This window comes from Rhea pennata, chromosome 2 (genome assembly GCF_028389875.1).
Source record: "Rhea pennata isolate bPtePen1 chromosome 2, bPtePen1.pri, whole genome shotgun sequence".
In the NCBI taxonomy this organism is placed as follows: Eukaryota; Metazoa; Chordata; class Aves; order Rheiformes; family Rheidae; genus Rhea; species Rhea pennata.
Window position 1 is genome coordinate 138,049,883 of NC_084664.1, and position 22,119 is coordinate 138,072,001.

At 41.9% G+C, this 22,119-nt stretch overlaps 1 protein-coding gene across 1 annotated transcript in view; it reads right to left on the reverse strand.

Moving 5' to 3' along the window:
• Window positions 1-17,504, reverse strand: part of FZD6 (frizzled class receptor 6) — a 30,575-nt gene extending 13,071 nt beyond the window's left edge. The window contains exons 1-2 of the mRNA XM_062570442.1: window positions 17,475-17,504; window positions 16,671-17,060 (exon numbers count right to left, since the gene is read on the reverse strand). Of these exons, the coding sequence (XP_062426426.1) occupies window positions 16,671-16,850 (180 nt within the window). The 5' untranslated portion in view covers window positions 16,851-17,060; window positions 17,475-17,504. The remainder of the gene's footprint in view (window positions 1-16,670; window positions 17,061-17,474) is intronic.
• Between the last annotated feature and the right edge of the window lie 4,615 nt (window positions 17,505-22,119).

Genomic DNA, 22,119 nt, shown 5'->3' on the forward strand with positions numbered 1-22,119 from the left:
GACTTCACATTTCCACAGAACTATCCACAGGGACTCCAAAAATTCTTTTCTGAAGGACAGTGGCTAATTTAATACTACGCCAACCTATTATTGGAGTAGTTGAGGTTATTTTTCTCCTACGCTCATAACCCTGCATTTACAAACACTAAATCTCATCTATTATTTTATTGTCCAGTTGCATCTATCGTGAGACCTCTCTGCAAATCTTCAGTCAATTTTGTATTCTAAGCAAATTCACTATCCATCTCTTTTCCAGGTCATTTATGAATTAGCTGTATACCACAGGTGTCAGCACAGATGATTGTGGAAACCCCTCTAGTCACCTATTTGCTATAGCACCACACTATGAACTAATGATTTCATACTATTATTTGGGGGGCGGGGGAGGAGGAGAAAGGGTAATTTATTCCTATTTTTATTTCTTGTTTTTTTCCAGGCAAGTATTAGCAAAGAAAACTCCCATTAGGGTATCAGCACAGTTTCTTTAAAAACCTTGGGCTATGGACTATGTCAAAATGCTTTTGAAAACTGAAGTACAATAAATTGGCTGAATCATCCTTTTCAACAAATGCATCGAGTCCCTCAAAGTGCTTCTATAGATTTTTATAAACAATGAGTTCCCTCAACCAAAAAAAGCCTCTATAAATGTAGAGTTCTGCCTCAAGTACAGGCAAATACAATTTGCAAAATATAAATTTGTTTTCAGAAACTGTCTACTTTTATCATTGAAAAGCATCAGCAGAGGTCATGAATCGTGCTCAGAACACTGTTCATGATTATGCACCTTTAAATGTGGGCTTTAGTTCCAGTTAGACAACTTGGAAATGTTTCATTATAGAAAATTATAGGTCTGCATTTCCTGCTGGACTGTAAAAGCTAAAATAAAAATACCCCAAACAAAGGAAAAGTATTCTCTCCTCCTGCTAGATAGTATGTGAGCAAAAAGAACATAAAACTGAGGCCACAGGCTTGCTGAAAATAAGAATTAGTTGCTTCAAGGCTGCAATATCAGGTATGCTGTCACTGAGCTTAACTGGTCCTACAGCCTAATCCTTCAGCTTTGTTCACTCCAAACACATCAAGCAGTTACAAAAACATGCCAGCCTTCTGTACTGTCTGAGGTTTTGTGTAGCAGACTGTCTCAGCTGTGGACTTTACCCTCTCAAGCGAGCTTCCCAGGTGTCCCAACCACTAAACATTTTCTAAGGAACTTGCATGTATGTACATGTGTATGTCTTGAGCATCCAAATCTGAGATTAGACTCACAGATTCATCAAACTGGTAAATCTAGAATCAAGAATCACAGCCCTCTCCTAATGAGAAAGCTCAGGACTTGCAGGCAGCACAACTGCACAGAACAGGAGGCTTTTCCAGGAAAGCAGGGCTCTTGGCATATCTCATTAGCAAGCATTACTAGCATAGGAAGGACAGATGCAGATGTCTGCACACTTGGCGATGGCAGTGCTAAAACAGAGCAAAACCAGGCTGCTTTAAAACCACGAATGGAGCCTCACATAGCCAGTGGAAGCCCTAAAATAATCAGCTCCGTACAGAAACCTCTTCCAGCACCAAAGAGGACAAATTGACCCTCTTCCCTGAAGTGCACCCTACCCACAGGGGACTGCGAGTAAGGACAGTCACAGGGGAGAACAGCAGCGCTGGCCAGCAAGAAATACTGCAGCACTGCACAAAACATCAACGCCTGACTTAAGAAGCCTTAGATTCTCTCAGGAAGCAGCTCCATGTTGTGCTCTCTCCAGAGGCAAAGCCAGACTGTTTCACTGATGCAGTTTACGTTGTGGCCTTGCAAGCAACTGCCATGACACAACTAAGAGGAGTGAAAAAAAAAAAAAAAAAACTCGTGCAGGGTAGGAAATAAATGGCTAGGTGCAAACGTAATCTTAAACTTGCTTTGCCAGCAAATAAGTTGTAATGTAGAGCTACACGTGAATCTCATGATCAGCCAGTTTCTTCTGTTTTTTGCTTAGCAGGGTTAGAAGTTCAGGACACAACAGAAACAAGGTCACTACTGGAGGGAGGGAGGGAGGGAAGGAGGGAGGGAGGGAGAGAGAGAGAGAGAGAGAGAGAGAGAGAATGGATGACTTTCATTTCCCTCATCTCAGCTTTTCCCTGGAAAAATTATTACCAAAGATAATTAGATTTCACTAGGGTTAAAAAAGAATACATCTCAAAACAAGTAAGCTTAAAGTGTTCTTCTGTACTCTATTAATGCTATAGAAACATTTAAATAATATAGAAAATGATGGTTGATTGTAGCAAAGACTGCTATATTTTCACCCATGGCAAATCTTAATTGAGAAAAAACAGTAAATACTTTGAGTTGCTGAGATATGCAGAGTATAAGAGCCTTTGTTCAGCTGTTTGGAAGCCAGTGATGTAAAACAGTTAAGAGTGAACTCTTAACCTCTCGGGTTTCGCTACTAAGTTAAAACACTTAGCTTTAAAACTTAGTTTACGCTAACTAACAAGGTTAAACAATGAGAGATACTAACTGTTTTAGTATTAAGCAATGGTGCTTCATGGTTTGATACAAATCTTGTGACCTAAAGCAACAACATTGCACCCTTGTTACTTTATATAATTGCATATTTCAATTTTGGAAGCAAAGATGGGATTAAATCTGAATTTCTACAGTTACACTGAATTGTATACCCCAGGTTCCTATCTATATTAGAGATACATATTCTTATTCATGAAACTGTTTACTTACTTTAAAGGATATAAGACCTCACCTAAAGGTCTTTGTTAAATAAGTTGCTGTGCCAGATGCAAACATAAATATTGTCCAGTAATGTCATTCTAGAATTATAGTATCACCTCCCCACATAAACACGTCACATACACACTTTCATATCTGATACGTGGGAAATACAGCCACCTTCAACCACTGTGTATATAAATGCTGTGGTGTCAAAAGAATAGGCAATAGTTGCTCTTTCTACTCACAGAGCTACATCAACAATTAATCTCCATGATATCCTTAGCCACCTTATAAAGATTATCTGTCTCAATTAAAAAAAAAGCAAAATAAGTAGAGCATGGTTGATTTAATCCCCCACTATTGTTTCAATAGAGTTATTTCAGACTCCATGCAAATGAGATTAGTGTCCTACCCAGGAAGATTAATGCAACTCCCCGACAGGCTGGCAAGGGTAATAATTTGCTCATGGCCACACAGTGAATCAGCTGCCAAGAATCCCTGATTTGTAATTCATGCAGAATAAATTAAGTCATGATAAATAAATATACTAACACTCGACACTAAATGAAGGTTGAAATTTAAATGATGTTTTCAAGTTAGATCAAGTTTAAAGCTGGGCTGAGAAAAGACTCAGTTATATGGATGATTTAGATTAAGGGCAAGATAAAGACATTTTAAAGTTGATATGTAAGGATTTAGAAAAATACTTATCTTGCAGAAGGCTGGTGCAGTTTATGTGACAGTATCTTGTTGCTACACATCTACTAGAAATTACTACTTCCACAGCAAAGCAGGCACATTTCTGTTTTGCAGCAACTCATCAACTTCAGTGCAATGTCAACCATCCTTCTTTAAGCCACCATTAAAGATGGTATAAACTAATCTGTTGCAGCCCCAATACCATCGGCTGTACCACGCCCCGGTTCCGAATTCCATCCTGGCGCAGATGTTGCTCTCGTTACCAAATGGCGCTTACCTGATTTGACTTGGACGGACGGATGGGCCGCCCACCAAATTCCATCTGGAAAAGGTTCCCTGTATCGTACAGGGTTCGTAAACAGCACCAACTTGGGGGGGGGGGAGGAGGAAGGGGGCAACACTCCATGTCAGTTATCTGAGCTGTGGGTAATAACCAGTATTTAGTGACAGCAGCAGCAAATATCAATCATAACCTTCTATTCTCTAACTTCAGTCAAAACAATAATAGTAACTCCCATAAAACAAAAGTTTTCCAGGACTAAAATTGATTGCCAGGAAGAGAATAATATAGATATGAATATAAATGAATATAAATGAATTTAATATGTACTAGTACTATTAGTGCATGCTAATTTGATAGTGCCAAGAGAAAACCATTTACAGCACCAAAATTTGGTATTTATTTTAATGAGCTGCTTTTAAACAAAGCAGAACTACTTTCCGCAGATTGTAAAATAAAATTAAGATAAAATATAAATCACGCTTAATTTAAAACCTTGTTAAACCTTTTCTAAAATTTAATCATTTCAAAGGTTATAAAGACGAAGTAAAATCTTCTATCAGACAAGAAAGTTACTCCAGTAGTTTAAAAGGCAAATAGTTTAAGTTTCCTATGCAAGGACAATCTGGAGTTCAAGGAGCTGAGGAAAAAACAAAGGAAAAATGTAGCAAACAAGCAAGCGGATCAAACAATGTTCTTCCACAATGAAAGTTTACAAAGACATCAGCTTTGATCTTTGTCCTTCAGCTGAAGGACAAATGCAAACCATGCACCTGGACCTTCAAAGACAAAACATTGTTTTAGTGAAGTAGGGCTCTGAAGGAAGAGTGGGGACAGTCTGACTTGGAATGGCTGAAAAGCTTAACTGGGCCCACAGTCAGCTCCTTCCACTGCCGTACAGATGTGGGAGCCACCAGCCAGTCACCACCTGAAGCACCATAGTCTACAAGGAAAAGGTTACAAAGCCAGATGTCAGCAAATCTTAGAAATACTGTGCTGTAAACTCCAGTGGTTCAGGAGCTGCTGGAGAGCAGGGCAGGTGCTCCTGGTGTGCGAGCAGGGGCCAGACCTTTGTCACCAGGCCTAAGCTAAACTGGTTGGTCATCAGCTCAAACCTCTTAGTCTGTGCAACTGTTCGATCAGCTGAATTACTCATCATCTAAATATTCAATATAGCTGCAATTAAACAATCAGGGTATCTGCAAACTGTTTCCATCAGTCACTGCTCCACCTGTGCAATGCATTTTACTGCATTGTGTGTTGCAAACCTTCAAACTAGCTGTTCCAAGCTCACAAGAGAATTGATCAGAACTTCAAAAAGGGTAAAGCCAAGGCACATGGGGGAAGGTCTTCAAAAGTCTGTAGGGCTGCTAAGCACTCACTTGAAAAAAAGGATCAACAGCTGGGCATTCAACATACCATTTTAGCACCAAAAGTACAGAAAAACACACACACAATGATAAAACAAGCTACTTTGCTTTGTATTTCTATGGGCTCGGGAACGTTTTTCATATACTAGAAACTACAGAATTTAAGAGTAAAGTAACCCACAGTCCTGTGTCCCCTTTACATACTTCTTAAATACAAAATAATATATATAATCCATATTTTTAAACTATAAGTATAGAAGCAAAACAAACAGAAATATTACATCTCAGTAAGAGAAGTTTCAGTGAAACAAACTAAAGTATAAGCATTTCAATACTTTCCAAAATGGCTTATTAGCAAAATTCATTGCATTTTGTGGTTCTAACCTAAATTATAGCTCGATCTAAATTATAGATCATATTACAGCCTCTACAATTTTCTATTCAAAAAAAGAGATAATTTTTACTGAGCATTACAGAATTGAAATATTCATGTAATGCTTTCAATTATATGGTTTTATCTCTATGTATATTATACAGAGCAAAAAATACAGACTAAACTGTCTTTTGTAAGAAAACTAAAAAAATACTCTGGGCCCTCAAACCTCTGAAGTCTAGACTATTCATGTGGGAGCTTCATTATATCTGGACAGTAGCAGCACATGAATCTTCAATTTTAAATATTTCAGGTGTCTGTCATTTATTACAGTAGTAAATGCATTTATTACTGAACATTTTGCATAGAATACAATCTAGAAGAATGTTATTAATACAGCTAGTAGACTACCTGTTATGTAGATGAAAGCTCCCCATTTGGAAGGAATTACAGCAGAAGTAGTTACTGTTCTGGGTCCAAAACAGTCAGACTAGACTGATGTTTTTCCCGACTTTGTGAGTTCAGAGATCCATTCCAGCAGAACAGCACAGCCCAGACGGAGGACAACAGAATACTAACCCTGCAGCATGCATTCTTCTATGCCTGCTTCGCACTCACTAAATCAGGAAAATCTCAGCCATTACAGCATTGATTGTCTCAAATCTTTTCTCTCAATCTTTGGGGACACCAGCTAAAGAAATCAAGCGCTAAATCCACCAAAGGGACTGGATATTGCAACAGTAGTTGCTTGTTGCTAACTTCGAGACACTCAGTAAAATCCCCAAGGCAGTTTTTCTATGCAAAGTCCACAAAGAAAGGCACCTGAGACTGACATTAATAGAATTCAGGAACCTGGCAGATAACCTCACAATTGAAAAAAATGCCCAAGAGGAACAGAAATCAAATCCCACATATGTCCAAGAATTCTGCAACTAACTCCAAGCTCCACCACAGTGTTTACTCAATGGACCTCTTCTCAGAATTCGCAGAGATCCAGTGTCAGTTACCTCCTTTGCCAGTCTATAAAACAAAAATTTCAACAATCTTAAAAAAAAGAGAGACAGCATGAATCCATAGCTTAGTAAATGATACGCTCACCTGAGAGAAACTGAGGAACCTGTTCCACCGAATATTTAAGTATTTTAAATAAAATAGTATCAACACAGAAGATCAAGAGTGATTCTTATGCCAGAAAATCATATAATCTAAGATTAGGAGAGACTCTCCTGTCACTACTAACTTAGCCCAGAAGGTACAATTCTTCCTCTCCCCCATAAGACGTTCGCCTCTCCCGTTCTAATAAAGCCAAGCCATGCTAATATTGGATCAACACCAGTACATTCAACATCTCCTAACCATTGCAGAATTATCAGATTTTTGACATCAGTTGAAACTTGAGGATTTTCTTGCCCGTAACTCTCAAAAATCCACACGGTTCAATAGGAACTTGTCTCCTGGCCAGCAAAGCAGCGCGTCAGTGCCTCAGTGTACGGCCAGCTAATCAGCACCAACTGGAGACACTAAAATCAAAAGACAGAGGTAAGAACTGTATGGGGGTGAGGCGGGCACACACAAACTGTTGGGCTTAAATTTAACAACTCAGTCAACTCATCTGACTTGTGCATGCCTGACTTTGGCTGTCTGTCACACAGAATGTTACACAATAAAGTGAATGTTTAGTGAAAGTATACAGAAGTTGTTAATTTTAATAATTTTGGTGCAGCAGTATATGAAATGCTTCAAACTTCAATAGATTCACCTACTTAGCTCTTATAAAATCAGTATAAGTCACTTCTGTCATGCACACAGCGCACCAGGCAGGACTGGATGTTCTGAATTAATTCTTAGTAGTACAAGAGCATAGACCAGAAGTCATACAGAACACTAAAAATGAATGATCTGAACGTCTGAGCCACAAACCAGAGAAAGCTGAAAACAACAACGGAAAATTTCACGGCAACCTTGCTTTGTTTTCGTTTGGGAAGCTTTGACCACATAGTGAACTTTTTTATACACTTAGCATTCACCACCTGCTGTAAATTGGCATCCAGAGTAATCTTCTGTAAAATCACTACTTCTGGGAAGATCATTTATAAACCCAGTGGGGGTGCGAAACAGAAAGCTAAGCCTTCCATTTTTAATTCACTACAACTATTATCTTTGCTACATTTTGAAAATAAAAGGTTAATTCAAAAGAGTAGATTGTTACATTATTGTAACAGGAAGAGCAAGAAAAAAGGAAGATTTGGAAAAAAAAGATATATAAAATTAAATTTTAAATATATTTTTAAAAGTGATTTTATTTCTAAGAATTTGTGGGACAATAGTTCTGAACTTTCACAGAAATGTATCTTTAACTATTTGCCAATGTTTTTTGTTCAGTTATCACTTTATTCTTATGGAGATAAAATGTCTAAAGCAATTCTAACCTGAGTAGTTATAGACTTTGCTCTGTAGACATATATATGCATCTTCCTTAAGTTACTTTTATTTAGCTTTTATTTCAGGTTGGCCTGTGTGTCAGAGTAGAGACAAGAAAGCAAGAACAACAACTAGATTTTAAATAATATCAAAAAAATATCAAAATCCTAAAGGATGAATCAGGCACCAGGTAAGAAACTAATCCTAACTGCATTGTAACCTCACAGGTGGTTGAGGACTCACACGTGCTCCTCTCTCCTTCACAGATGCCCTGCTGAAGAGGAAGACGCAATGGCCACCTCTTCTTTCTTCCCCTTCCCCCAGCATCCCATTCCTAGACTGTAGCAGGTGAGAGGCAGCTTATGCCCTAGAAGGTCACCCCATGGGGTGATGCTGCTGCATCTCAGAACTGTGGTGGCCCACAGGACAGCATACAGAAAACCAAGATTAGGCAAACAGTCCTTGACTAGCCCACCAAGGACCTGCAGAAGGACCAAACCAGCTCCTGGCCCATCTTGCTGCCAAACTGGCAAAGGAGCAGGCGGCTTTAGAAACATGGCAGAGGTGGCAACTCCTGCAGGAGACCTTCCATTTCCCTCCAGAGCTGCCAGACTAATCACTGCAGTAGCAACTGGTGGGTCAGATGCCAGAAGGCCCATAGGTCCTACACCCTCTTCAATATCTGCTCTGCACTCCCTATCCAAGCACCCAAGCAAGGCTGTGAGGCAGCATTCTAGTCTCTCCTGTTCTCCCCAATTCTGAATGCCCTCCGCTATTTTTTTTCTTGTAATTAGTCCACAGTGAGCCAACATGGGAAATAATTGTTTTGTTGGTCATGGTGTCCCCCTCTCATTCACTTTCCCATTTCTCCTGTTCCAAAGCTCTAAATTACCTTTTCACCTTCCCAACCTCCCTATGAGTTGTGAGCTATGTTAACCTTCAGAGTATGAAGCTCTGTCTGTAGCTCCAGGAGGCTTCTCTCCAGTTGAATTTTTGGAGCTTTGCTTAAACAGTTGCACCTTCCTAGCAAGCATGTTACCTGATGTGAAGTAGTAGGGAGCTGGACAGGGAGTCTGGGTTGTAGGGTATTGCTAAAGCCATGATAAAGTTGGCAGAGGGCAGTCCCTCCCTGAACAGCTGCTTTTAACTTTTGTGTGCAGGATAAAAGTGTAGAGAGTTTGGCCACTAAGTCCTTTGTAAACAGGAGAGTGACAGTAGCTTCTGGGACTGAAGAAATCTGGCTGTGCAGATCCTGCAGGGAATACAACATGGGCCAAAGCAGAAAGGATGTGGTTATTCTCTGAATAAAATTCATCCACCAAAAATCTAAGCACAGGAAGAGGAGCGATTTTTCCCAGAAAGCTCTTGTTTCACTGCAGGGAGCGAAAAGAAGATTTCTTTGTTGAGAGGCTATCTTTTCTGCCCTGCAAGGCCCAAAAATACAGGCCTGCCGCAAGTCCCTCTACAGCTGAGCAACTCTGTCTCCCCTCAGTTACAATAGCTGCTTACACAGCCCTTAGCATGCTCCCTTGCCTATCACTCTTCTGTCATCTACTAGAAAAACTGAAAGCAAGCAATCTCCATTCACCTCCAGTATACAGTGGAGGAGAAGAGGACAGACATCTGTCCGCATCTTTTTCTCAGGCAAATAAATTGCTGCTGTGGAGGCAGCAACCACAGATACATACAATACACAGAAAAGGTCCAAAAAAGTCAAGGGGGAAGGGAAAACAAAGCAGTTATGTCTGCCCAGAAGAGATGGTGAATCAACAGCCAACAAATAAACAAGAATGCAAGCTCTGTGGTCAGACACTCCTACCTCCTTCTCTGGAATGCAGTGGAGAGTTAGAGAGATAACACAAGAAAAGTTTTAGGAAACATCATATTTAATCATTGCATTTGCCACACTAGAAGAAAGGATTGATACTTGACCACATCCTCTATCCCATGCCCTCCTTTCCTGGACATTCAGTTATTTGTGGTGCTTCACAACTGAACGCACAGAAAGCATTCTGTACCCCAGTGCCATCCTCAACACCCACAACCGTCTTGCAACTGTCATACCAGACACACTCCGCTCTCCCACCGCATGCAGTAAGGGCAGGGGCTCCACAGGATACAGCCTCACAACCCATGAAGCACAGCAGACAAACAGCATCTCACAGTTGCACAGTTGCACTTTACCTCCGCAATGGCCTCTTCAGAAAGATGAGGTGACAATCCTCTGATTCTTTGCCTAGAGTTGTAGAATATCTATGCATTATGAACCTTGCAACATCTGTTCATGAATCTACCTGGGTAGTTCACCAAGGCTTGCACGTAGTTGTCAGAGCTGGAACAAGCCATGCACTAGACGCGAATAAGCGCCTTGTTAACAGTTCCCACACAGTTTCACAACCCACAGACAGCACAGGCCTGACTTGGAGGATGACCTTCAAGATCTTGATCACTGCATTACCCTCAGTAAACTTGTCCTCCCTCAACCACTTTGCTGCTAACCAAAAGTTGTGGTCACAAGGTTCCACAGGGCAACAGCCACTTCCTTAAAAGCACAGACATGCTCCTAAAATTGTGTGCATAGTGAAGCATAAGGACAAACACCAGCTTCAAATATACTTTTCTGTATCTGAAAGCTTTGTGGCTGCTGTCCCCCATTCCAATGTTGATGTGTTCCCACCAGCAGTTTGAGCTCAGCTCCTAGCCCTGACACTCCTATCAACAGAAAGAAGTCCTAGATGCATTATTAGCTCTGCCCATGCTTTCCTCCTCTGAAGACTTTTAGAAAGGCAAGCATGAACCTATTTATTTATGGGTGTCCTCCAGAAGTAGGCAGCAGCCACAGGACTAAACCTACCACTCCACACATACAGTACCTTAGTTTAATCAGTGACCGCACTCTGAGCATGCGTGTGTGTGGAGAAGAGGGGGTTTGAGGAGCACAATGAGCCTCAGAAACCACCAGGGCTTGTAGCTACACATGAGGCATCATGCAGGCAATGATGAAGGTGGCAGCAATGTGCTGTCACCATCTGCAGGAGACAACAACAGGATGGTGTAGCATTCCTAGAGAGGTCCACAGCTGAGAGAAAGATCTGCAAAATAGCCTTCCTTAGGCCAACTTCAAATATCACATTCAGCAGGATGTTCAGTCCAGGATACTGACCTAAATATAGATTCAACTCCTCAAGCTCATGCACTGCAGAGACAGGGAGCATGTTAACAACTTAATCTAGAGATCCACTCCTGTAACACCATTTACTTGCTAATGTAGACAGTGTCTGAACATGGATGAAGACGAGGATCTGGAAATCACAGTGTCAGCATCATCTTAATGATGAAAAGCTAATACAGGGTAAGTACCCGCTCTCCTTTCAGTATGGATTAGTTTGGATCCCTTTCTAGTATAAGCAGCATATTTTCAGGACAGTGGGCAAGGCATTACTGTTTGCATTGTTGAGCAGATGGGAAATGCTGTTCTGACAAGCCATCGTTAGATGTTGTAGATGACTGATATGCTTAAAGCCTGGGTAATAAGATTACACACATTAGCTCGGCTGATTTCAGACAATGGAACATGACATGATCACACTTGATGAAGAGCCTCAGTACTACTACATATAAACATTTTTTGTTGGTGGCAGTAATTTAGCCTGCCCATAGGAGTCAGCAGAGATGGTATATGACTATATTGCTAAAACTCCCACCATTGTAAGAAGTAATTGTTCAGTTTCTTTGAAACACCTGAGAGCAAGAACACGCAAAACCCCCAAAACATTTTCTTGCCCTGCCCCAATCTGTATGACAGAATGACACAGATGTAATTTACACAGGTTTTTTTGACCCATTAGCCATAACTTTTCTACAAGACACTTGATGATGCTCAGTACATCATAATTATTCACATTTATCAACTATTCTGTAATTTTACAGTCTTGCCCAGCACAGAAGTCAGTCATACTGGTTTCTATTTCATTTCATGCATAGGAAAAGCCTTAAAAAAAGAAAAGTTGGTATTTGGCACCTTTCATCTAAAAGTAGCAGTTCAGCTATTTAACTATTGAAATCTTTTGCTACCATCACTTTGTTCTGATAAGCTAGAAGAAAATTACCTGTTTTAATCTGTTCTGAAGAATATCATGTACAACACGATACATTTACCACTTCTTAAACAAGTCTTCTCTCCATTAACAATCACTACTATATATAGCAATGGGACAGCACACCTGTTACAAGCAAAACATGAATTTAAGGGCTCCTTGTGCTTGTTCCACATGGGCCAGCACCATGCATGTGCTCTTTTCCCAATTCAGGCTGCAAAATGGTAGCAGCAGGGGAAAAAAAGCAACTTCAGGCAGATAAAGATCACTGACTACCTTCCTAATTAAAGTTGTGCTGCCAAAGATTTGAGAGAAGAATTTAGGCTTTAAAGTATTGGTGTGATGATCCTCTAGGCTGAAGGGGACAGGAGCAGAGGTTCACAGCATGTTCTGCAGAAGGTGGACTTTCTTCTCAGTCACTGCTGCCATCTCCTCCCATATGTACATATGGTTTTAAGCTTGTCAGGTATCAGGTTTCCAGGTTTTATACTTACAAAATCTTCACAACAAATTAATTGTGAATATAGTTAGCGGAAGCAAATTAAGCGATCACATAAAATAATAATTTAAACTGATTAGATTTGAAGAAGTAGAAAATTACAGGATTTCTGTATAAAGCTTTTGAAGGTATTTCAAAATGGTTTTGGTAGATTGTATGAGAACTAGTCAGTTTAACTTCTCCCACTGCTGTACCCAGTTCCATTGTACTTTCAGTGGACAAACACAGTTTGTCACAGGATCAAAGAACTCAGAAGGGAATGGAAAAATTCAATACTGAATAATTTTTCCATTACCCTCAGAGGTACTTTATTGTTCTCTATGGGATATTTTCCAGTGCTTTGTATAGCTTGCTTTAAAAAAATCACTGGCAACAGTCTTTTCCCTTTGTACTTCTACAGACCAGTGGATCTTACCCATCAGGAAATCTTAAACACTTGCCTACACATTCCAGAACTCTGGCAGAACAGATTAAGAGATAAAAACAAAAGAAGTTATTATAGAGTAATATTCTCTGCTTTGCTGGCATAATACTTTATATTGACAACCTAATCCAAAAAGTTAAAGTTACATTGGAATTAGAAGTGCCTTGTCTATAAAACCACAAGGGGGAGTTGTTCCTACTTAACTATAGCAAAATAGTTTCTTCATTACTGCTACATCCATCCATTTTCTTCAGTAAATAAATCCTTGATCTCCAGCTTCCCAACTTGAGCTAGTAATAACATGGACAGTGTCACTGCTAAATCACTTAGACACAGACACTGTAGAGATCTTTGGATAACTGGATTCCATTGTCATGCAGCTGTTTAGCTAAACATATCCCCCCAAACTTCATGCCACTAAGTCATGTGGTTTTATTTTACTAAAATCTGCATTTGTATTAGCAAAACTAACCCAAATATAAGACAAAACTTAAGTAACCTAAACTCAGTCCACCAGGCTGAAGACTCAAAATAATATAACTGAGGGGAGGGGGGGAGCACAACTAAAAATTATGAATTTTCTGTTGCAGAAAATAAGAGCCCAAATGCACTAGCATTATTAGCCAGACCACCCAGAGCAGAAGCCAAATTAAGCTCTTTTCCTGCTTCAATCATTTCAGTGCGCTGGTTTACACCATATCATGAAGAGTTGCTCACAAAGGCAGAAATGTAAGACTAGAAAATAGCTGAAGAGCCAGCTGGCTTCCTGGATGAAAACCACCACCTGAAACAGTGGCTCCGTATCATCCTCTCCAGCGAGGATCACTATGAAGACATCATCCCAGAAATGCCAGTGTAAGATCTTTGAAGAAAGGAGAGACAAGTCGTACAGAAGCCTTGTACTCCAGTAAGAGGCAAGGCACAGCTCTACTGGCCAGAGGAAGCTATACAAGCCTCCCCACTGCAGCACACACCTCTAGAGCCTCGGAAGTGGGATACACAAGATAATTACGACAGTTCTGGAAAGTGAACACCCTCCTCAATAGAGTCTCATCCTCTTGACTATCTATTATTCTTTGGTTTTTGTTAGAGTTAACATTCAAAGTAAGTAAGGGTGGGGAAGAAGTTTCTATAGGGGACAGAAGTAGAAAATGGGACTAGGATGAAACCCCTTTATTGCACAAAATAGATTCTTGAAGAACTTTCTTCCACACACTCTGGGACGGTATGATTAAGTAGCTTGCCCAAAATCAGTTAAGCTAAAGCGAGAAAAATATTACAAGGCTCAAACTCAAAACCCGATGTCTACATTTTAAGACCATGCCCAGTCTTGAAAACAGGCTGTGGGGATTGGGAAAAGAGAGGAGGAATTAAATAAATAAACAAACTAAAAATCCCAAACAAAACAAAGCCTTTCAGCATTCCTACTGAAGATCAAACAAAGGAAATTTTAACCAACATACTATTAGAATTCTTTCATTGGTACGAGCAAAATTTGGACTACCAATTACAGAAAAATTCAAGCTCTTAAACCAACAGATGTCTCCTCTACCTCCCAGCCTGCTGCCCCTTTACGGCAACAAAAGGGAATTAAACAATATTCCAAAATAATCAACAGTTCTACTGCCTCTGCTGTGAAACCAAGCGGCCTGAACAGCAGAACTTCTGACAGTCCCAGTAAGCTTCATTCCTGCAATTGGCAGACACACTGTATTGGTGCCATTACTAACTACCACGCAGAATTACATTAAAAGGTGCAAAATGTGCTGGTATGCACTGGTCTCCCTCAGGAAACAAAGGCCCAGCAACGAACCGGGCTAAGCTTATCACCTCCAACTTAATGGCTAGCAACAGATTCACAAGCTATAAAATGGGTGAAAAATTTCCTTATGCTTTCACCAGCACAGCATGTCTCTGAAAAATCCAGTTTGACTAACCAACCAATCAATCAGCACTGATCAATTACAAATAAAGGGAGGCAGATTAGCACACAAATGCAGTAAGTAGCTGAGGAACGTCTACACAACATTACAGTAGTGAGTACACAAAGTTAGAAGCCAGACTATAGCAACGACAGGAAACCCAGAAGAAAATGGAATGGGGGAGGGAAAGCCCCAATTCTAACAGACACTGTTGTTGGAAATACCTACAAACAGTAACCACTCAGCTGGCTGAGCAGTGCCCATCAGCTGCTGCAGAAAGTCACAGGTGGCTATAAGGGAGCCAGAATGGGGGGGGAGGGAAGAGAGAGAGAAAGAGACTAAGCCACAGAACTTGCTACCATACAGTTTTTAAGATATGCTGAGTAAACACAGGTAAACCATGAACCCCTTCAGGAAGGAACTCCTTCCATACAGGAAGAAAGCAGTAGGCACAAGTTTGTGACTGCTTGGAAAAATAATACAATAATAATCAAAATGGCTCTGTGGCCTATCTGCTGTGACAGCAGCATGACTGGAAGGCATGAATACTGACGAAGGCTAGCTCAACAGTTATAGTTAAGCCATGCCAGGAAGAGCTAACAGCTTGCCTGACAAGATAAAATGGTAGATGCTACAGCAAACATCTCAGACAACTGATGACTGGAGAAGGCTGCACAAAGTTTATAAGCTGTCTATAGCCTACTTTCCAATTCAAAGAGCATGTAATTTATCTGACATCTGTGGCTCAATTCAATTGCTCACAAATAGGCTTACATACTCATCTTGTGACATTTAATACTACAGTTTCCCATACACTGGTATGGCAGATATCACGTGAGACCAAAGTCTGTACTCTTCCAGCTAGAGAAGAAGCAGAGAACCCTGGGGATCCCAAACAGCACTAAACAAATCTTTCAGCAACTGAATCAAGCATAGGGTACCCACATTTCCCAGGTTCAGTTAAAAAAAATTAAAAAAAAGTAAGTAATTCCAATGTCGCCTTTAACTTTTTTAAAAATCAAAATTTCTGAATTTTCAACTCATTTCCATTTCACTCTTCCACAGCACAAGACTGTGAGCTTTTCAAGGCTTGTATTAAGAGGCTCCCCCTCCTCTTACCACTGTAAAGCCATTTTTAAAACAGGTTTAAAACTTGTTTTGCAAGCCTCTCACCCAGAGAGGCTCTCGCCCTCTACAGCTATTACTCTTGGCAAAGCCTTTCCACAAGGTGGCATACTCTCAAGAGACCCTCGCTAAAAGTCAGTTCAGGCAAGAGAATCTTTTTTTAATTGCAAACAAAAGTTTCTCTTAAAGACACCTAGTAAGGAGACAGCAGAAAGCAAGAACCACAGTGGAGACCGAGGCTAAGAGTAAGTTTAGCAATTCCTCCTTAGTATACTGCACATAAGCTGAGAGTTAACAAAAACTAACTTTTAAACAAGTATTTTTGCACTACCCGAGGTGTGATGGGCCAGGATATCATTAAGTTATGCCACTAGCACATTTCAGAAATTGCTCCACATGGTGAGGTGCCCAGGGTATGTATGACCAGCTCTGCCAGAGAGCTCCGAGCAGCCACGCTTCTGCGCTACACCCATTCCTCCTGCAGCCCAGTATAGGCTGGGAGGGGGGGAGGAGGGCGTTATCCTATAGCTCCCTCACACAGCACTTACACATCCAAGAAGCTCAGTGCAGCCCACAGGTATTCAAAGCAGCATCTAGTCACTTCAGATTATCCGCCTGTTCCTTCAGTGTAACAAACACCACAAGCTATTCCACGACGACAAAACAGAAAACTCAACACACATGCACGCTGTTTCACTGTATTTGTTTTCATACTACGCTAGGGGAGGGAGAACTCACCTCCATTTGGAGAGCAGCAGTGTCCTGGTCATAGTGTCCCATGATATTTGGGAAAAAAGTCATATTGTAAGTCATTCCTGAACATCTGGAAATAGTAATTGGTTCGCAGGTGAATAAGCTATGCCCCTGCACCAGGGCCAGGAGAAAACCGCAAGTCACAAAGCACACGGGAACTCCCATGTCGTCGCGATCTCCGGCTTCAGCACATAGCTTTGCTCGGCGGCCACACAGAGCGGCTTCTCGCAAGGGCAGAAACGCGCATCCTCCTCTTCTCCTTCCAGGGAGGCGGGAACCAGGGGCAGGCAGGCAGGAAGGCGGTCAGGCTCCTCGCGGCTGCTTCGGCTGCTCCCCCATCCCGCCCGGCTTTCAGGAGACCCCGGCTGCCGCGAGCTGCGAGCAGAGACGAGCCCCGTCACTAACGGCCCTACCGGCTCGGCCGCCGCGGGCAGCTCCACGGGGCGGCCGGGGCCTCGCTGCCGCCCCGGCTCCCACCCACCCCGCAGGGCCGCGGCGCTGCCGCTGCGCCCGGTCCCGCCCGGCCCAGCCCAAGGCGAGCGGCGCGTTTCGGCCCCGCGGCTACCGCTGCTCCCAACGGCCCGCGCCGGCGCTGCGCTCCCAGCCCCGCCCCGCGCCGCGGCGCCCGCCGGGGCGGGCGGGGACCTGGCCCAGGAGCTGGGCGCCACCGCCCCCTCGCAGGGACCCGCCTCCCCCCCCCCGGCGACAGCGCGGGGCGGGCGAGGGGTTCGGCCCCGCGCCTGCGCCCGCGCCGCCGCTGCGGCCACCTGCCCCCGCGCCGCGCCGCACCTGGCGCCTCACGCGGCGCGGCCCCGCCCCGCCCCGCCTGTAATGGCCGCCGCGGCCGGGCACCACCCACGGGCGCTGGCGAATCCCGGCGCGCGCCGCGGGGGCGCTCGCGCGATACTTGGGCGGCCGTTGAGGGCGGGGGTGGTGCCCTCACCTTTCCCGCCCGCCGCTCTGAGGGGCGGACGGCGCTTCACCGCCCTGCCGGCCTCGCCGGACTGAGCCGCTGCTGCGCCGCTCCATCCCCGCTTCAAAAAGCTTCCCTCGAGTGAGTCCCCGGGGAGTGAAGGCGCAGAAAATCCCAGTGGGAAGAAAAATCCTTCCGAAAAATATCTAGCACTCGAGTTTTAATAACAATACTAAATATTAACTGGGCAATATGCTATATAGACATTAGGATGATCTATGGAATTTCAGATATCAAGAAATGAATGCATCCCTTCTATCAACACAATTCAGAAATTTGTTGCCAAATCAGCAGGTTAAATCCAAGAAACTACAGCGTTGATGATCCTGTAAGTGCTCTATAATTAGTCAGCAAGGCATTTCCATTGAAGTGTGTGGCATCTATCCTATATTCATGCAAAAAAAAGCAGGATCAGTGCAGATGCTAGTTAGGTGAGGAAGACTTAGACGTTAGAAGTCAGTGTGAACAATTGAATTTAATGAAGGGAAAAAAAACTTTTTTTGATGTGTTTGCTAAGGAAAGGGATGCTCTGATGAAGACAAAGGGTGCTGTGATGAACCTCCAGTTAAAGAAGAAAGACCTGACCTTCAGAAAGACCTGATACCTGAAATACCAGATATTTCAGGTATCTGAAATACCTTTCAGATTTTAGTTGTCTTCTAGAGAGCAAGCTCAAGGATCTGGGTACTGTCCACTCCCACTTCTGCTCCTGACTGAGACCAGGCCATACAAATGCACATGTGGTAGCATTTAACCATGTTCACAAGCAGCTAGGCCTGAGCTAGTAAGATCTGACTATAGAAATGCTGAAGATTACTAGGCAGAGACAAATTTCTCTGCACAGAGCCACCTGAGGTCTCATCAGACTCGTGTTCAGCCTCTTTACTAGCTCTGCATGGCTGTGCTGGAACAGGAAACACCAGATGCCGAGACATGCAAACCAGCTGTAGGAATAGTCTGACTATGTTCAGGCAGCTCTACATTTCTGCTAATATGCCCCAAGCTAGTCTGTGCAGAGTCAGGCATATTTAACCTTAAACCAGATAATCCGTCTGTAGGTAGCAGAGAGTGAGTGTGAATTTGCTCATTGTTATTCAGAAGATCACAAACATCTAAAAGCTCTCCATGCAGATTTTTTGTGGGATATTTTCCTATGCAAATACATACAAATATGAAAAGTCCTCCAGATTCCCTTACATGAAACCATTTTGGAACCTTCATGAATCATTACAAGGATTATACCTACCTGCCACAGATCCAAATAGCTCTGCCATTTGAGCAAATGGAGTAACTTGATAGCTGTAATGGAATTAAATTTGCTATGTGAACAAGCAACTGAATGGGGAGGTGACTAACATTTTGCCAGCAGGTCTTGTAGATGACATTAATTTAATCTTGTTATTTGCAGGATATGGCAGTTAATGTGTTCTAGTGGTGCAAAGACACTTATCTACATTATTTTCTATCATTTTTCCAGTTCTCATCCTCCATCTGGCTTCTGTCTTAGCCTCTCTCGGAAGCTCCTTTCTGTTCTAGAAATACTACTTTTTTCATGAATTGTGAGAGGTTCCACACTCTGGGGTTCTAGCAAAGAGAGCACCAAAGCATGCAGGAGACACTCTCCCCACTCAGTTTTTGAAGAGGAAACTGTAGGACAGTGTTCAGCTCCTGGGACACAATCGGTTCCTAGACTATAGAGAGGCTTTGTATAGCAAGTGATAGTATGTGTTCAGTGCAGACTGAAACTTCAACAGGTTTCTACTGATTTCCTTTTCTGTAGTTACATTGACTAAATCTGTAGGCATTTTCATGGGAACGACAACAGGCTTATCTAAGACAATCTATACCAAATGAAAAGTCTCTACTTCCCGGTATATAGGGTCTAAGGAATCTCAACCAAACCTATGTAATAATTTTGATATGGGAAAAACAGCCTCTCTTAGAAAATGAAAAATCTTTCTTAAAGTGAAATTTTGCTGGAATGACGAGACAAAATTCTGAGACTACTCAGATGTACAACTACTTTGCTCACCTGGCACCCGAGATACTGTTAACATTTCCGTTAATGGAATAATAAGTTCCTGACCTTTCTCTGGCACTACTTCGAACAGTTATATTCTAGCAATTTTTAATATGAAGATATTAAGTGATTTAAAGCTTTGCTCAAGTCCTGGGTCTCCTCAGATGTCTTTGAACAGTTTTAGCTGTGGGAGTTTGAGCAGCAGTGATGGCAGCTCCCTTTCAAGCTCTGCTTGTGGTTGCACCTGCCTGAGGGAAGCCATGTAAGAGGATGTATGTGGGCCTTTCCAGGCCCAAATGCCGCCCATCTGCTTTTAACCCATCCACATCAGAAATGTTAGCAGCTTCCCTGGGCTTCAAATTGAAGCACCTTTTGCTCACTCAGCTGGATACCCCTCCTGGAAGCGCAGAAAGCAACATGACCACATTTACTAGCTGCATGATCATGTTAGTGCCTGATGCACTCATGCACTGGGGGAGAAGGATCTGAAATGGTTAGCAGTCATCAGGGAGCAGCGTACCTCTGAGATACAAGGGATTTGGTGCTTCGATTCTGCACACAACTGTTTTACACTGGCTAGAGCTTTCTCCTGTTGGCACACCTAGAAAGTACATAATTGAATTATATTGTTGAAACACTGTACCAAAGTTTGACTTACTGTAATTTAATTATTGAAAATTTGCCAGTTGCGTAGTTTGATATTGGCTAATATAGTTGTAAGGTTCATAATGTTCTTATTATTCTGCATTTAAGACACATTATTCATAATTTGGTGAAATTTAAAAGGAGTGAAAAGCCAGTAGATGGCACCAATAAATCCTATTGTGAGACTTAAAATTGAAAAGTGTCATTCTTGTCTTGTTCTCAAATGCATTTTGAAAATGAGAGAAGTAGACAAAACAGTATTATTAAGGTAATTTAATTAGTTTACAGTAATAGTCAAGGAAAATATTTCAGTTTATAAACTGAATGTATTTTCCTGTTTAACTGAACACACAGACTCATGAGAAGGGCTTAGTAAGAACATACAGATGTTCCTCAGTAATTTTGCAGTTGTTCAGTAAATCTAGTCTTTCATGAGTTAGCGCCTTCTGAGCATCCCTCCAATCTCATGCAGCCCTTTCAGCTTAAACCTTTCATTATAGTAAATTTCTTCCATAAAGCCTGTAAGCTGTAACCTCCCACAACAGCTATGAAAACCAGAACAGCATTTGGAGAAAGCCATAAAGTTTATGCATTGCTACATGGCAACCACAGTATTGGGTACTCAGAACCTGTGTCATCTTCACTCAACAAAGTGTGAACTAGTTGGGCTTTAGTCCTATTAAAACATTACGGCTGTGTAGTTTGTGTCACCCGCACAGGTCACACATGAAAATATGTTGATTTCCTTTATGCTATAAGGATCTCATCTTTCATTTGTCTTTAAATGATAACAACACTATGTTTTTGTAGTGTTGCTTTAATAAAATAGTGATTATGTTAATATTACTCCTTTCCCAAGAGGTTACCTCACCTTACCTTGGATATTAAGCACAACATAAACTAAACAGGAAATACAAAAGAGTAAACTTTCCTCGGAACGATCAAGGAGATTTCATTCTTTGTGGACTACTTATAGTAGACTTCTTCATGCTTCAGTAAATCTGCAACCTATCTTTTTGGGTGACGCTAACAGTAGCAGCAACTGTGGGGTGTTTGTGCCGGTGGTGCTCCTCTTATCTCATTCTCCCTGTGGCTCACGCCGTATTTCCTTTGGACAATGTCACAAAGGCCGAGGGGAAAAGAAATCTGTGCTACAGAGCATGAGTCATTTCCAATGCAAAGGACTGATACAAACCAGGCGTTGTGTTACAGTGGACAAGCAAGGTACGGATGACGCTGATAGCAAAATAACACATCCTGAGTTAATAGGGTACATTGTATGCTGTTCCCTCCAAAATGCTAATGCATTAACTTCAGTTGAACTGTCCCTATCTATATGATATGCAGTTAGCAGAGTGGGTTTGAATTTATACATATTTCAATTGCTGCTTTTTAAATTAGCAGTTTAATGTATTTCTTGAAATGTCCAAATGCCAGGGATACAAGGAAATAATAGCGTCTGAAGCTCAGACACTAACTACCATGAGTTGCAAAGGTGTTAATCAAACATGGTTGAGGCAGACTAGTGTCTGCCCATGGCACAGTTCCAGGGTACTGGTAATTATACCCATCCCATAATGAGTATTGTTTTCACAACATAACGATACAGTTCTGCAGAGACTTTTCAAGTTGTAGGGAACTATGTAGCAGAATATCTTACACAAAAAAACCCAATCTGTCTATAGCTATACACTCTGGAATCTCTTTCTGGTCAGATTTCTGGAATGGCTAATTGATTCACTATATAGCAAATTGCAAAGGAAGAAGTTCAGACAGGAATTACAAATTTTTATTTT